The sequence below is a fragment of the Stegodyphus dumicola genome, chromosome 7 (genome assembly GCF_044657685.1).
Source record: "Stegodyphus dumicola isolate Sdum_Otavi_A_Nest chromosome 7, ASM4465768v1".
NCBI lineage: Eukaryota > Metazoa > Arthropoda > Arachnida > Araneae > Eresidae > Stegodyphus > Stegodyphus dumicola.
The window spans coordinates 53,580,027-53,594,359 of record NC_140774.1 but is presented as its reverse complement, the minus strand read 5'-3'; the positions used below and the strand labels follow the sequence as shown (position 1 = coordinate 53,594,359).

The 14,333-nt window shown below is 28.9% G+C and overlaps 1 protein-coding gene across 3 annotated transcripts in view; it reads left to right on the top strand.

Annotated features, from left to right (window-relative positions):
* The window catches only part of LOC118194234 (spatacsin), a 173,380-nt gene that overhangs the window by 103,674 nt on the left and 55,373 nt on the right, over nt 1–14,333 (top strand). For all 3 annotated transcript variants that reach the window (XM_035365449.2, XM_035365448.2, XM_035365450.2), the window contains 6 exons: nt 1,595–1,798; nt 3,001–3,099; nt 5,313–5,484; nt 6,446–6,666; nt 10,548–10,685; nt 10,854–11,030. In XM_035365449.2, the coding sequence (XP_035221340.1) occupies nt 1,595–1,798; nt 3,001–3,099; nt 5,313–5,484; nt 6,446–6,666; nt 10,548–10,685; nt 10,854–11,030 (1,011 nt within the window). The remainder of the gene's footprint in view (nt 1–1,594; nt 1,799–3,000; nt 3,100–5,312; nt 5,485–6,445; nt 6,667–10,547; nt 10,686–10,853; nt 11,031–14,333) is intronic.

The following is a 14,333-nucleotide window of genomic DNA, read 5'->3' as shown; positions in this document are numbered from 1 at the left end:
AGAAATTTGAAATTTGTTGTTTAATTATTATTTATTAATCCACAAAATAGAGAAAGGCCATAACAAGAGAAAAAAAAACTGCAATTAAATTTATTCAAAGAATATGAAAATCATGTAGTAGGATTGAAATCAGCAAACAAAAATTTTAGCTTAACGTCATTAATTATATTTTATGTTTTGTGGACATCCATTAACTGTCAGTACTGACTTTCAGGTCATTGTCATTTTTATAAAATAAATCACTTTTATTATTAAATTACATTACTGTCATATTCTCTGTTCATTCAGTTATCAATTTATGCATGATTTTTTCGTAAATTTTTAGTTCTGTTATTTTCTCTCAAACCATCCTGTATCAAAATATATTTCAATTGATTATGTGTGCAGCATTTTCAAAATCATAAATTTATAAATTATATCTTGGACAGTATTTTTGGTAAATAGTGTGTTTGGGGGGGGGATTATGGCAAAGCCTCGAGGGCTATCTTTTGGTAAATAGAATTACAAGATAAAAACAATGTGCAATTCTGTGCAAAATAAGTCTTTTAAAATCCCAGCAGATTTTTCTGTGAATAAAATTTGCTATGCAAGCATAAATTTTTACTACATTTTATTTTAATAATAATTTGTATTTTTACAATATAAAGAAAAGTCGTAGAACTTTTTTTAAAATTTTGTAACATTTATTGAAACATTATTAATTAAATCATATTTACTTATTGAAATTTCAGTTGCATGACAAATAAGAATAATATACTTCTAATTGTGTCATTATAAATTCAAATTAAGAGTATAATGTTTTTGAGAGTAAATATAGTAGATAACTTAATTATTTAAAAATTTTTCAGTTAGGGGAGGTTCTGTCTTTCAGCTTCTTCTCTTGTAAAGGCTATTTTGTATATATATATATATATATTGTAACTTACAAACATTTAAAATACAGAAGAGAAATTCTCTTTGAAATCCATTAAGAATTATTTCAGAAATAACTAAAATAAATTTTTGTTGTATGCTTTTCAGAAAATATACTGAATTTGTTTTTGGATAATTTGTGTGATCTGTGTGTATTTTCTAAAATTATGAACTCTTCAAGCCAACAGGAATTTGAAAAAGATAAACATTTTTACAAACATGAAAGAATGTTTAAAAAAGCATCTTATTTATTTATAAAAAGCATATTATTCTTATTTATTTATAAAAAGCATATTATTGTAACTTTTCAATCTATTTCTGAACTTGAATTTGACTGTAATTTAGTTGGAAATATCCTACTCAAAGCTACATTATTTTTGAGAATATTTAGCCTGATGTACGTTATTTATTATATGCAAATCATTATTTATTATGAGCTTTAGCACATTACTTATTGTAAGCGAATCCTAAAAGTGATGAATTTAAGTTATTTATTCTACAATAGATTTCAGGTAAAGGATCTTTTTCTCTGTAATAAAATATTTTAACTTTCAACAGGTATTTATTGATAATTTTATTTGGCTTTTCATCCAGGAAAAAGAATTACAATTTATGTCTTAATGATAGTAAAGTATTATATTTTATGTGTTTGGAGTTCTCATCTTTCCAACTCTTTTAACAGGATTCACCTCTGGAGAGTTGTTTTTTCATGTGGCTGTATACTAATCTTCACCGTAATGAGAGAGTAAAAAAAGAGCTTGACACTGCTTTTTCCCAGATCAGAGTTACTAATTGCAGTGCTGATGATGTAAAGAAACTTTTTGTAGTAGCTGTTCAAAATCATAAGATTTTAACTCTGTGGCAAGGTGTTCTTTTTTTTCTATCTGTAAGTATGTTTTATAATTCTGCCAGGTAAAATTATTTTTAAAAATTGCTGTAAAGGAATAGGCAGTATGGAAACATTATTGTTATATAAATTAATGTATTAGATTTATTCAGTCATATTCAAAAGAAATGTCATGAGAGAACTATATTTAGACTGGATTTCCATGTAAAAGTACATTATCTAATTTATTTAAGAACATAATACAGTCTGAAATCTTGTCATCCCGTATCTGGAACTTCAGGCTACTAGCACAAAAAATAAATAAATATAATAATAATAATTTAAAATTCCTCTTCCCCATTACAAAGTCTAGGAATGGAGAATATAATGCTCAACAAATGAGGTCGGGTGTACCATAAATACGATTGATTTTTCTCCTGAATACCTGAAATTTCTTCATGTCGCTTTCAAACACCTGTTGGCTTGGGAATTCCATCCATGCCAGTGGCAATACATTGATTGGTGCTGGCCATAGTCACATTTTCAACCCTTGAGTGGTTGTAAGAGGGGATTAGTATTTTTCCGACCTAAGTAATAACTAAAGCCTCAATATTACCATATTTACATATCATCTTTACTGATGATCTAAAATCTGGAAATTTCAAGAATCGCCAAAGTTCTGACGATTTCAGATCTCGGACTTAGTACTGTAGTTCTAAAAATTCATAGTTAATTTAATGGAAGCATATAAAATTGTGTGCTTTAAGTTCTTTAATGTAATACTGAATAAGAATTTATGTAAAATATGGGAATTGTAATTGATTACTTTATTTAAATAAAAAAATAACAAATTTTCCTTTTAGTGTCTGTCTGTATTTTAATGGTATTAATGAGAAGAGTATTTAATTTTCAAAGGCTAAAAATATGTAAACTAAGGAATTGTAATAAATAATTTTAAATTTTATCAAATGGCATAAAATTTTTGCTTTATGCTCTACCATTCTTTCACCATCTAGAAATGACTGTTTTTAAAAGTGGGAAAAAAAAGTGAAAATAGAACTCCATTCCATTTCATTTCCATTTCCATTTCTATTTTATTGTTTTATATTCTAGTGTTCTATATTTTAAAAATGTATTTTCTTGCCCTTTACCAGTTTTTTTAATTGTTCAAAAAGATTATTTAAATTTGATATGCTGTCAGTATTTGATGAATGCTTTGAGGAATGTATAAATGTGAATAATATATATATATATTTTTCCAGTCTACCCCACTTTTACCATTGATGGACTTCTTAAGAAGTTTCATGGTTTACAAGAAATTTGATGCCAGTGTTGAACTTTTCCAGAATCATTTGTGGGATGTAAGCTTGACTGTTAATTAATATTTTCTTCATTACTTTATTTATAACATTCATAGTTAAATTCAGAATTTCTGAAAATCACTTATTAAAGGCAATTTATAAAACTTTAAGGACTAACTGTTAAGAAGTTTTATGTACCATAACTAGAAGCCATCCCCGCATCTTCCTATTTATTTTGTAAAGCATATTTAATTAGGATACCATTTGTTTGTTAATGAATTCACTATTCTTTAATTCATGGTATTAAAAAATGATAATTTTTATTTAGAAAATTTAACTTTCAAATTGGGGTTGAGTTATATTATTACACTTCTTATAAACAAATTAGTTCTAGTTGTTTAATTATCTATATGAATAATGTTATGTGTAAAATAAAATTATTTAATTAATTGTTTAAAAATCAGAAAAGTATGTCTTCCTTAGAACTGTTGCATTGTTATTTACCAGAATGTTTAAAGGACATCTTCAAAAAGAGTATGTAGTTTATATTTTAAATAACTTGCTTGATTTAATTATTGTTATACATATTTTAGTGAATCTAAGCTATATAAAATTTTATTCATCTGAGCACTATAAAAAGGGTTTTTAATTAAAAATTATATTTTTCTGTAATGTTACATAAATTATAGAAAAGTTATCTGAAATGTAGAAGTGCAGTAGATACCCTCTCAACTGGCCATCATGGGACCAGACACTTAATGGAATAAAAAATGGCCAGTTAAAGTAAATGATATGGAATACATAAACATCACAAGATGAGTAGGGGGGATCACAGAAACTCTAAGATACATGTTTACTGTTATCGTATACTTTAAGTTTAACTGTTGTAGACTATAGCTTGAAAAAAAATTAAGAGAAAAATACTGTATTTTAAAAGAAATTAAAAATTTTGTTATGCTTTCTTCTGCTTGTTGCTTTTTTAAGAACGAAATTACATGATTTCTTCATTAACATTATTTAAGTTGCAGTGAATTATATCTGCTGCTTGATAAATGATGTTACAAGCCCAATTTCTGCTTTATCTTTGTCGTGACTAAATTTGCCATTTTCCCTTGCTTTTTGGATGCTATCATCTTCTTTATCACTTTCAATGATAATTGCTTGAAGAATTCTATAGTCATTTAAGAATTCATTTCCAAACTCATTGTGTGCAGTTACACACTTCTGAATATCCTCTTCAATGAACTGATTACAGTCAGAAAATTTTCATAAATTGTTGAGCAGAGTGGAATTTTTACCCACTTCATGTACTGATGTGGGATTGCATTTAGTTATAGAACTACCATATTTACTTTCATATTTTTTTAGCTCAAGATTCTGAAATTTTTTTAAATATTCATCTAAATTTCCCCTTCTGTAGTGCTTTCAGAAAGCAAGCTGCCCTAAATTTTAAAATAGATTCATTCATGCAGTAGTTTTCACTTTACTAATTGATTTGTTTATGGATTTTGGGTGTGTGGGCTCTGATTGATGAAAGAATTGAAGCAAAGAGGTTTAAGAAAATCAGATATCTAATGCTGTTGAGTATTCTGAAGATCATTGCACATTTGAAGGTGGACTGGACTATAATGAAGACAGTAATAAAGATGACAATGGGGATGACTTGCAAACTGTCGCAGATGACACACGCAGCAGTTCCAGTGTCATTAAATGATTTGAGGCTTAGGAAGTAACAGTGGACAAATGTGGATAGCAGCAAGAGTAGGTAGGATTCAAGATACAAGGAAGTAAAAATGAAGATTTCTTATTAGGTACTGAAATGTTAACATTACTGGATATTCTTAATGGAATGCAAAATTCTTTTAAATAAACAATATTGAGAGAGTTGCCAGTAATTTATTCATGAATAACTTTTCATTTGTCATGTTCTTACATAAAGCATATTTTTCAAGGGGAAAAACTTTCACATAATTTTCCCTTTAATTTTCATATGATAAAATTATGAAAAATTGGATGGATACTGATGTATCCATCCAATTTTGGTATTTAATGTATTTTTTTCTATTTTTAATAACAAATATAGCATTTAATAAAAAAAAACTGCAGGCCTGAAACAAATATGTAACAACAAATGCCATACAAATTATTTCTTTGACCACACAGCTAATTAATATAATGGCCAGTTGAAGTAAGACCAGTTAAGATGGTGCTTATTGTAGTTGTATATATATGATGTTCAGTGTGATTAACTATTTTAAATTATGCCTTTACAGTATCCCCAAAATCGTGAATCATTGTCAGAGCTACATTCTTTGTTATGGATTGAAAATACGTCAGTCTGTATATTAAAAGAAGCTGTAATTGCATGTGCAACTAACTATCAAAGGCTCATTTTGCTTCGACATTTTTCTCACACAAGATTAGAAAAATCATTTTCCAAAGAAGGTGATATATTTTATATTTTTTTTCTCCCCTTCTCCTGTTTAGTAAAAAATTAATTAATGTTTTTATCACGTTTATAATTTTTAAGCTAAAATGCTTTCATGTGAATAACTTTTACCTGGATATGTATTTATGAATAAAATAAACAACGACCATTTAAATTTCTTTTTTACAACAGTAATATTGATAAAACAATATTTGTGATCTTGATTTTAAAAGTACAAATTTCTTCTGATTTGTTTCAATTGTTAATTTAAATTTAAAATTCGTATCCTGCATTTTAAATTTTGCATAATTATTAATTTTATAGAATGTTAGCTGTCAAGTGGCATTATTTTCTGCTATCTGATAATGTACCACAAATTACTACTAGGAAACTACGCTTAACATGAATTCAGTGTGAGTAATAATTAGCATGGTTGAGTGAATTGATATTATGTCTTGTTTTACAGACTGATTAATCACTTAACTCGATGACTTTAAATTATGCGATTTTTTTATTTTATTTTATTTATTTATTTATTATTTTTTTATTATATGCAGTGTATCTGCAGCTTACTTAGAAAGCTCCAGCCTTACTTAATTTGTGGTGCAGTTTTCGAAACAACAGATGACTGGCAAATGTTTGTTTGAGAAATGCTCTCAGTACGTACAGCTTTCCATGTGCGATCTCATAAACACAATGCATTTCATGGGTATTCCTCATTGCTGAATTGATGCATCCTTAACCTGCAACAACATCTTTCTCTGAAAAGATCCAGCTTTTTGCTCTCCTATACGCTTACAAACATTGCCCTCTAGCAGTTACAGATTGTGGTTTTGGATACAATTTCCTATGTAAAATTTGTTCATCATGGTCTGGTAGACAAGCACACAAAGTTTGTAAACGGCATTTTGGGATATCCTCTGTAGGTATAAACAAACAAACAATATTTCATCATAATCAATTTTCTCTCTGTTATAGTTTCTGTTCCACAGTTTATGAAAGTATGCCAAATGATTCAATGCCTTGGGTCAATAGAAGATTTTGATGTAAAGAGTTTTCTTCTTCCTGAAAATGATGTGAACTACAAGCATAGTTGTTGGGAAACTTTGAAAAAGTTGCTTGAAAATCACCTTTATGATGATGCCCGTACATTCACTACTGCTGCCAAACTTCCTGTCAAAGAAATGATTTTATTGCAGGTACTTAGATCTAAATTCTTTTATAATATTGCTTAAAGTAAAAAATATAATAATGTTTGTGTATCAAACTTGGTTAGAGTGACCACAAAATTTGGTTATGATGATAGAATTATCTGCCTATAACCATTTCTCATTAGATTACTGACAAGTTAATTTCCTTTTATTTTTTAATTCTTAACTGCTGGTAAGGAAGTGCATTAAAATATGAAAGAAGTACTTTGGCAGGGGATAATAAATAGTCCTTTGTAAATTACTATACTCACAGTGGTGAACATATTTTATTTCTCCTTAATATCAAGATAAAAATTAGTATAATTTATTTTTTCATACTTGCTATCTTTAATTTGAAAATCTTAAAACTAATGGTTTGATTTCTTGGTAACTCTAAAAAAAGCATAAAAATGTTAAAAGGCATATTATTTTCGACCATTTCTTCAGAAGTGCTGAGAAATTATATATGTGCCTTATGTTTGAGAGAATGCATGCATATATTGATTTTAATTCAAGTTAATTTTTCTTCATGTCAAGATTGCACCAACATTATCATTATCTCTCCATGTTTGTCTAGCCAGAAACTGCATATTTAATTCATTAAAAATTGTGTTTGACTGTATGCTTGAATTAAAATCTTTTTTTCCCACTTATCAGAACTGTTATCTAGTATCTGTGGTCATTATTACTTAGTTCAAGTATGTGTATGTTTTATGTTTAATTATTACTTTTGTTTTTATTAATGGTCAGCTGTACAATACATTGTGTAATAACTATGATAGTTTTTGTAATATGGAATGACTGTGCTATAATCATGACTGTTTTTTTAATATGGATGAGAAAAAACTAAATTTTTATAGTAAAGATATTTATTTATAAATACTTTTGTTTCACATTCAGCTAAACCTGAAAAATATTGTTTTTTAATTAAAGGCAAAAATCTCCTTTTTATGAATATTATAACAAAGCTTGAACTTGTAAGAAAACTGTTTTAATTTTCAAAATACAATGTTGTTTTTATTTTATTTTTTTTTCGGGGGGGGTAAGTGTTCATTTTTCTTTAAATATTCTATTTCTTTAATTCTGAAGCCACATCCTTTTCTTTTTATAAACATCATTAAAATAGAGGTGCATCTTAGAATCATAGATTTTTCCAAATAACTAATTATTCTGAAGTAATACAAATTTTCAAAATATTAATTTATTTATTTTCTATGTAAATTATTGAAAGCCCAATTTTCCATAATTTTTATTATGTGTGTGTATATAGTATATAATATATATACACCATAAATACAGCAATTATTAAATAATTGTTGTATGTTTCTAAACCTTTCACTTCGTTTATTTTATTTGCTTAGAATCAAATTCATTCATTTTTTTTCTGATGTTGGTATTGAAATTAAGGGATGTATCTTAGAATTAATTGCAACATAAAACCGAAGAAATATGGTACCTCTTTTCTAAAAATTATTGAGTATAAATGCATAAAAGATGCTATCATTAATGGCCAGGCTACTTTTTGTTATTATTATTATTATTATTATTATTATTATTATTATTATTATTATTTGTGAGAGAATTAAATGCAGTTTTATTTACAGAAATTTCTTGTATTCTTGGGTTAACTTTTGTACAATTCTTTCAAATTAAAATTTTTTTTCAGATTATGAACATATTGTTTACAGACAATGTGCAGGTATCTTCATTGATAAAATAAGTTATTTGAATTGAATGCTGAATTTAAAAATGAACAGAAAATAGGTATTGAAGTGGTTCATTATGTTAGTTATGCATCCTGTGGTGCCATTTATTGACTTGGAAATTAATTCATACCAGCTGTCATCAAACTGATACTTTGTTAATCATGCTTCGGAAATGTAGTTGTAGGGCAGATGAGAATTTGGTATTGAGCGACTAGTATTTGAACCCTATTGTATTAGTAGATATGAACTGAACCCTTATGTACTGAAGAAAAGATCAGTAAATAAGTAGGTGTTTATGGACTGATGGACCTACACAAGGTTTTGAAGATATAAAAACAGTTTTCTAATGTCAGAAGTAGAATAATCTTGTAAAATGCTAATACTTTCATAATGTAGGACATTATAAAATGGTTGACAGCAAAATTTTATTTACAGTTAAATCATAATCAAAGTAGGGTCAATGATTTATTTCCTATTTTGACAGTTTTCTTCAGCAATCAGATGAAGAGATTTTTGCTGAAAAAGGATATTAATATTTCAATATCTTAAGAAATTAAAAAAGGCATTTCAGATAATATTCTGTGGCAGCAAAAACCAACTAGATTAAATAAATTTTTGAATAAAAATTCTTAGAAGTTGAAATTTAAATACTGTAGAAATCAAGAGATTTTCTTTAAATTTTTGTTTTTCAACTGTTTGCCTGTAATTATACATAATGGAATAATATTTTTAATTAGGTTATGTCTAATAGCTTGATCTTGGTGTATCATAAATAAAAAGAAATAATATTTAAAAGCCGAAATTTTATTTTAAAATTTATTTATCAGTAATAAGTAAAATAACTGTACATTATTTAAATGTTCTTTTATTAGATACCAGGTATCCAAAAAAGCTTGTGCCATAGTTTTCAATGAGAAATAGCAAAACAGTTTCATGCAAATGCATTTTATTCAGCAAAATAATCTTCTTCAGCTTCAGTTACATATTCCCAAGAAATTACAAGTTTATTAATACTGCATTTGGTAAAGTTCTTGTCCCTAGAGCCAAAAAATTGTCCTGTGGCCTGCATGACGTCATCTCAGTTTTGGAACTGTTGTTCCTCCAAATGGTTATCCATGGCCAAAACCAGATGATTGTCAGATAGAGCAGTATCCTGGGAACAAGGAGGATGAGGTAAAACTTCCCAACCAAATGTGTTGATCTCCTCCTTCATTGCTCTCGCAATATGAAGTCTGTCATTCTCTTGAAGAATGATCATGCCTTTTCTGTTTGCTAAATGATTGGCTACTTTCAGCATACTGCAGCTGCAACCCTTTGCAACTATGACAAGCACACCTCAGCTGTGATGGTTTTGCATTTTTTTTCTTTCATACCAGCTCTATTTGTTATTAGTTTTGCATACCAGCACTAGTGTACCAAACAAAAAGCAATACCTTCTGTTGATTAACGTTGCAAAGGGTTTGGTTACTGGCAAATGCCACTAAACTAAGGGATGACCAATAATGTTTTCTTTTTCAGTTACTATATAAGACCCTCTCACATATCAATATGTGGCTCAAGAATAGGGCTCTTTCATGGCATGACAGCAGTGAGGAGCAAAATTGAGCCGATGGAGTTTGGGTTTCTGTGGTCCAAATGTGAGGAGTACTACTTACAGAGCTTCTAAAAAATATCTTACCAAGGTTGTGCAGATGCAATCTAATGATTTCTTTTGACCCTCCAAACCCCTGGACAAGTTTCTTACACATTTGATGGAGATTATTCTGAATGTCTTCCTTCAGTGCCTCGTCAATATTGGATGACTATTATCTTGAGGCTCTTATCTCCCGATGCACATCAGCTGAACTGCTGTATATAGTGCGATCACTCGCTGATGGCTCTCCAAATACTTCTCTAATGTGTTTGGACAGGTTCTGCAGCACTGCTGCCTCACGTCAAGATTGTGGTTCCTTCAGAACAGTTTTTGACATGACCAGTATGCCTCAAAACTCTGCACTGATACACAGTTGACTGGAATATCAACATTTGAAGTCATCCTGACAGGGTGTCCAACACCTTCGATTTGAATTTCACTTTTTGTTCCATCAACACAATCTTTTCTGAATACCTGATACATTTTCAAAGTTGATCATATATTTTTTGATAAAATTTAGTGCAATATTTTATGTTTCTTTCTTTTTTTAGATTAACCATGAATCGGAAGAAGCTCGGAAAAGTAGCCAATGGAATAATTTGACTCATCGTATTGATTTTTGGCACCATATTTTAGACACACTTAATCAAAATGCTATTCCTTTAGAAGCAACTATTGAATTTTTAGATGTAATTCAATTTAATAATATTTTTAAATCATTATTAAAAAAATATTTTTAAAATATAATATTAAATATATATATATTTTATTTGTACAAATGTTTTTAAATCATTATGTTTTCTACTGCTTTTTATTGTATTTTTATTTTATTTTATTTATCTATTTTTCTTATTTAGAATCAGTGTGAAGTTTCTGATATATACGGAGAAAAATATTTCTTGATATATTCCATGGTTAACATTCTAAGTGATGCAAATAAACATAGTAGTTTGCCTGATGCTACAGTATTTGATTTGGAAGGCTTAAAAAGAAAAATGTGGTGGTTGTGTCTTAAAGCTGAAGTAAATAAACAGGTAATATTTTTGAAATTTTTTACAATTTTCCTTCTTTCACATTTTAAATTTAATATGTTTTAGTTCTTATGATCCCTTTAACAGTAGCATCTGATTTTATAAAACATAATTTTTTCTGATAGCAAGCACTATTTTAAATTTTTTAACATTAATAGTAATGAAGTGTCAGCAAATAAGCAATTTTGAAGTGATTAATTTGATTTAATAATAGAATATATTGTATAGCATTCCATAGTTAATGAATTTTTTCTCCTTCCCTTTCATATAATACTTTACATCTTTTAAATGCAAGTATATAAACTGGATACTTTATTAAAGTTTTCATTTGTCAACTTATGACTGATTATCCCTCCACATTTTTATCCAGTAGTCCTTAATTTTCATAAAAATGACTTCAATAATCTTTTGGCTAATTCATTTTCGATTTTATTTTTTGTTCCCTTTTTTGAGAAGAAATCTGATTTGCTAATAGGCTACCAAAAAATTCTCCATTACTTGCAGTATATTCAAAGGATAAGGTGATAAATCTTTTCAGAGATAAACTTTATTTCACTGGCAGATATATGGATAACAATAGTAAGGCATTAATAAACATTTGTTTCTATGTGATCATTATGCTTGTTCTAATATTTGTTTCAACTGTACACCAAAGAATAAACAAAACCAGCATCAAGCCCCTGAAGCCATGTCATGACGGTTTGCTGAATATCCATTTCAAATATGAATCATCTACTATCCAAGGGCTTTTCTAAGGTCTAAAGAGATAACTGGGTTCTAACCTGGGTTATAGGGAGGATAATCCAGTATCTCCATGCAGATGCACTGTAACAAGTCATATTTAATGGTGACTGTGTGCCACCAGGTGTTGTCATGTAACAGCATGGCATCTAATGAGAAAAATCCCAGTAATTTTTTTTTTCAAACTTGCCTTGCCAATATGTCACAGTGATTGACAGCATTCACTATTGTCAACTTCACTAGAAAATTCAGACCATTTTCTGTCACTAACTTGGTGAGGCAATCAACCAGCAATGTGAAATACTAATCCAGAGAAGCTGTCTCATAACTTTCTTCGTGGATTTCTTCATGACATGCATGATTGCTTCTTCTCTTGTGTCATCATGCGGCCATGTTTTATTCCCTACCTGTTCCCTGTTTCATGATGTAAAAACAAAACGCCATCCTCATTAAATCACAGAGAGAGTCCTATCTTCATAGTTTTGTGATTATCTGGTAAATTGCTAAGGCATCCAATATGAGCATGTCTTCTGGTAGCCTAATTACTTCTGAATGGTACTGTGCTCACTGCCCTGTCATATATCAGTAAGTGACATTTGCCTTAAAAAGGCAAGCATTTTTCATCTGTGATAAATTCCTCATATGCATAGAATACCAGGTTATTTAAACTGCATATCTATCCACCCTTTACTGAACACAATAAAAAAAAAAAAAAAAAAAAAAAAAACTTGTTTACATGATGTGAAACTAGCATTATACATTAAAACAAACTAATGATGAATTTTTGCTGGTGAGATTCTCTTTAGATAAAAAAAATCTTATCACACTTTGCAGTTCAGCATTCAACCCTGTTTTTATTAGCACAGCTAACTTATAATTCACATTTCACAATGCTGGCACAACATCTGTATCATCTATTAGCGATGTTTAATTGCTGTGGTCATTTGCTGCTTTTTAGGCAGTAAACTGGATAACAGGAGAATTAATGCACTCATGAGAGAGTTCTTTTTGTGTTAAATTTTCAATTACCATTATATATACATACATATATTTAATAAATATTGATTGCACCTATTGTGCTGAATGCTTTCCACAGAATGTGCTTCTGAAGAAATATTTATGTTCGTAAATAAAATATGTTTCATTATGAAGTTAGTCATGCTTTTTTCAAAAATTCCAGTCATCTATGTAACATCTTCGAGTTATCCTCTACTCACTTCTAATTTGTGTGTGAGCTGCATCTCTCTATGGCATGAAAGTGAATTGGTTTCATCTTCTGCCACCAAATGATTACATAAGTATATATATGTGTAGCATGTAACGCACATACACACACATATGTAGATATATATATATATATATATATGAGACAAGAGATAGGCATGTTTTTATAACTTAATTATTAAAAATATTTCACAATTCATATTTTTGTGTTAGAGAGCTAAAACAGGCAGGGAAAAGTGTCAATTCAATGAGACTCTTTATTCTACTATTCCGTTGACTCATTGATTAAATACTATGCTTCTAAGTCTCTGAATTAATCAGAATGAAACTTGTTTTAGCTATCTAGTTAATCGACCAGGTATGGAGCTTCAAAACACTTTTCCCTTGATAAGTTCTGTTGTGCAGCTCCAAACAAGGGAGATTAACCCATGCATTTATGCTTTCTTAATTTTTACTTTACACACATTAGGATTGCTATTTGTTTTAGTATATTTGTTTTTTACCTTGCAGTTATAATGTATTACAAAAACTTGGTGGAATTCATGTCTTCTTATTGATTAGTTGGATACTCACCTTGACTTTAATATATACAGTACAAAGTCTGTAATCCGGACTCCTTAGGACTTTGCAATTCCAGATTAGGGGATTTTCCGGATTATAGATCATAAATTTAAATCTGGTAAGATGGCATGCAGAAATTATACAATTAAAAATATGAAACCGTAATTTATGAAATAAAGAGCAATTATGATTTAAAGGGTATCAAAATTTACAAAAACAAAGCTTAATATTTATTTGTTTACTTAAAACATTTCTTTCAATGTAAGTTGTTTAAGTTACTTCATTTTTTTGTGCTAATACTTTCTCTTTAATTCTATAAACAGACATAATTTCTTGTTCAGTTACAAAGTTCCACTGTTCAAGTCCTGTAATTGCTGTGTTGAGAATACCGACTAACTTGTCAAACGAAATTTTTTCATTTTCAATAACGTTCAATTTCATTTTTTTTCTATCACTTTCTTCACTGTCGGAAGCGCACATGGGTAAACGCTTTACAGACTTTAGGCACATGCGTAGTGGAAGCGTGCATCAAATGCACATGCGTATACGTATCATGCCCATGCATAAGTGTGTGGCTTTGAGGTCAGGATTATGGATCATTCCAGATAATGGACATCCAGATTACGGACTTTGTACTTTATGTATATATATATATATATATGCATGTGTGTATGTGTATATTTATATATATGTGTATGTGTGTGTATAGATATATATATATCTATACACACACATATATTATATAAACAATATTTTATAGATATATGTCAGGGTGTCTCA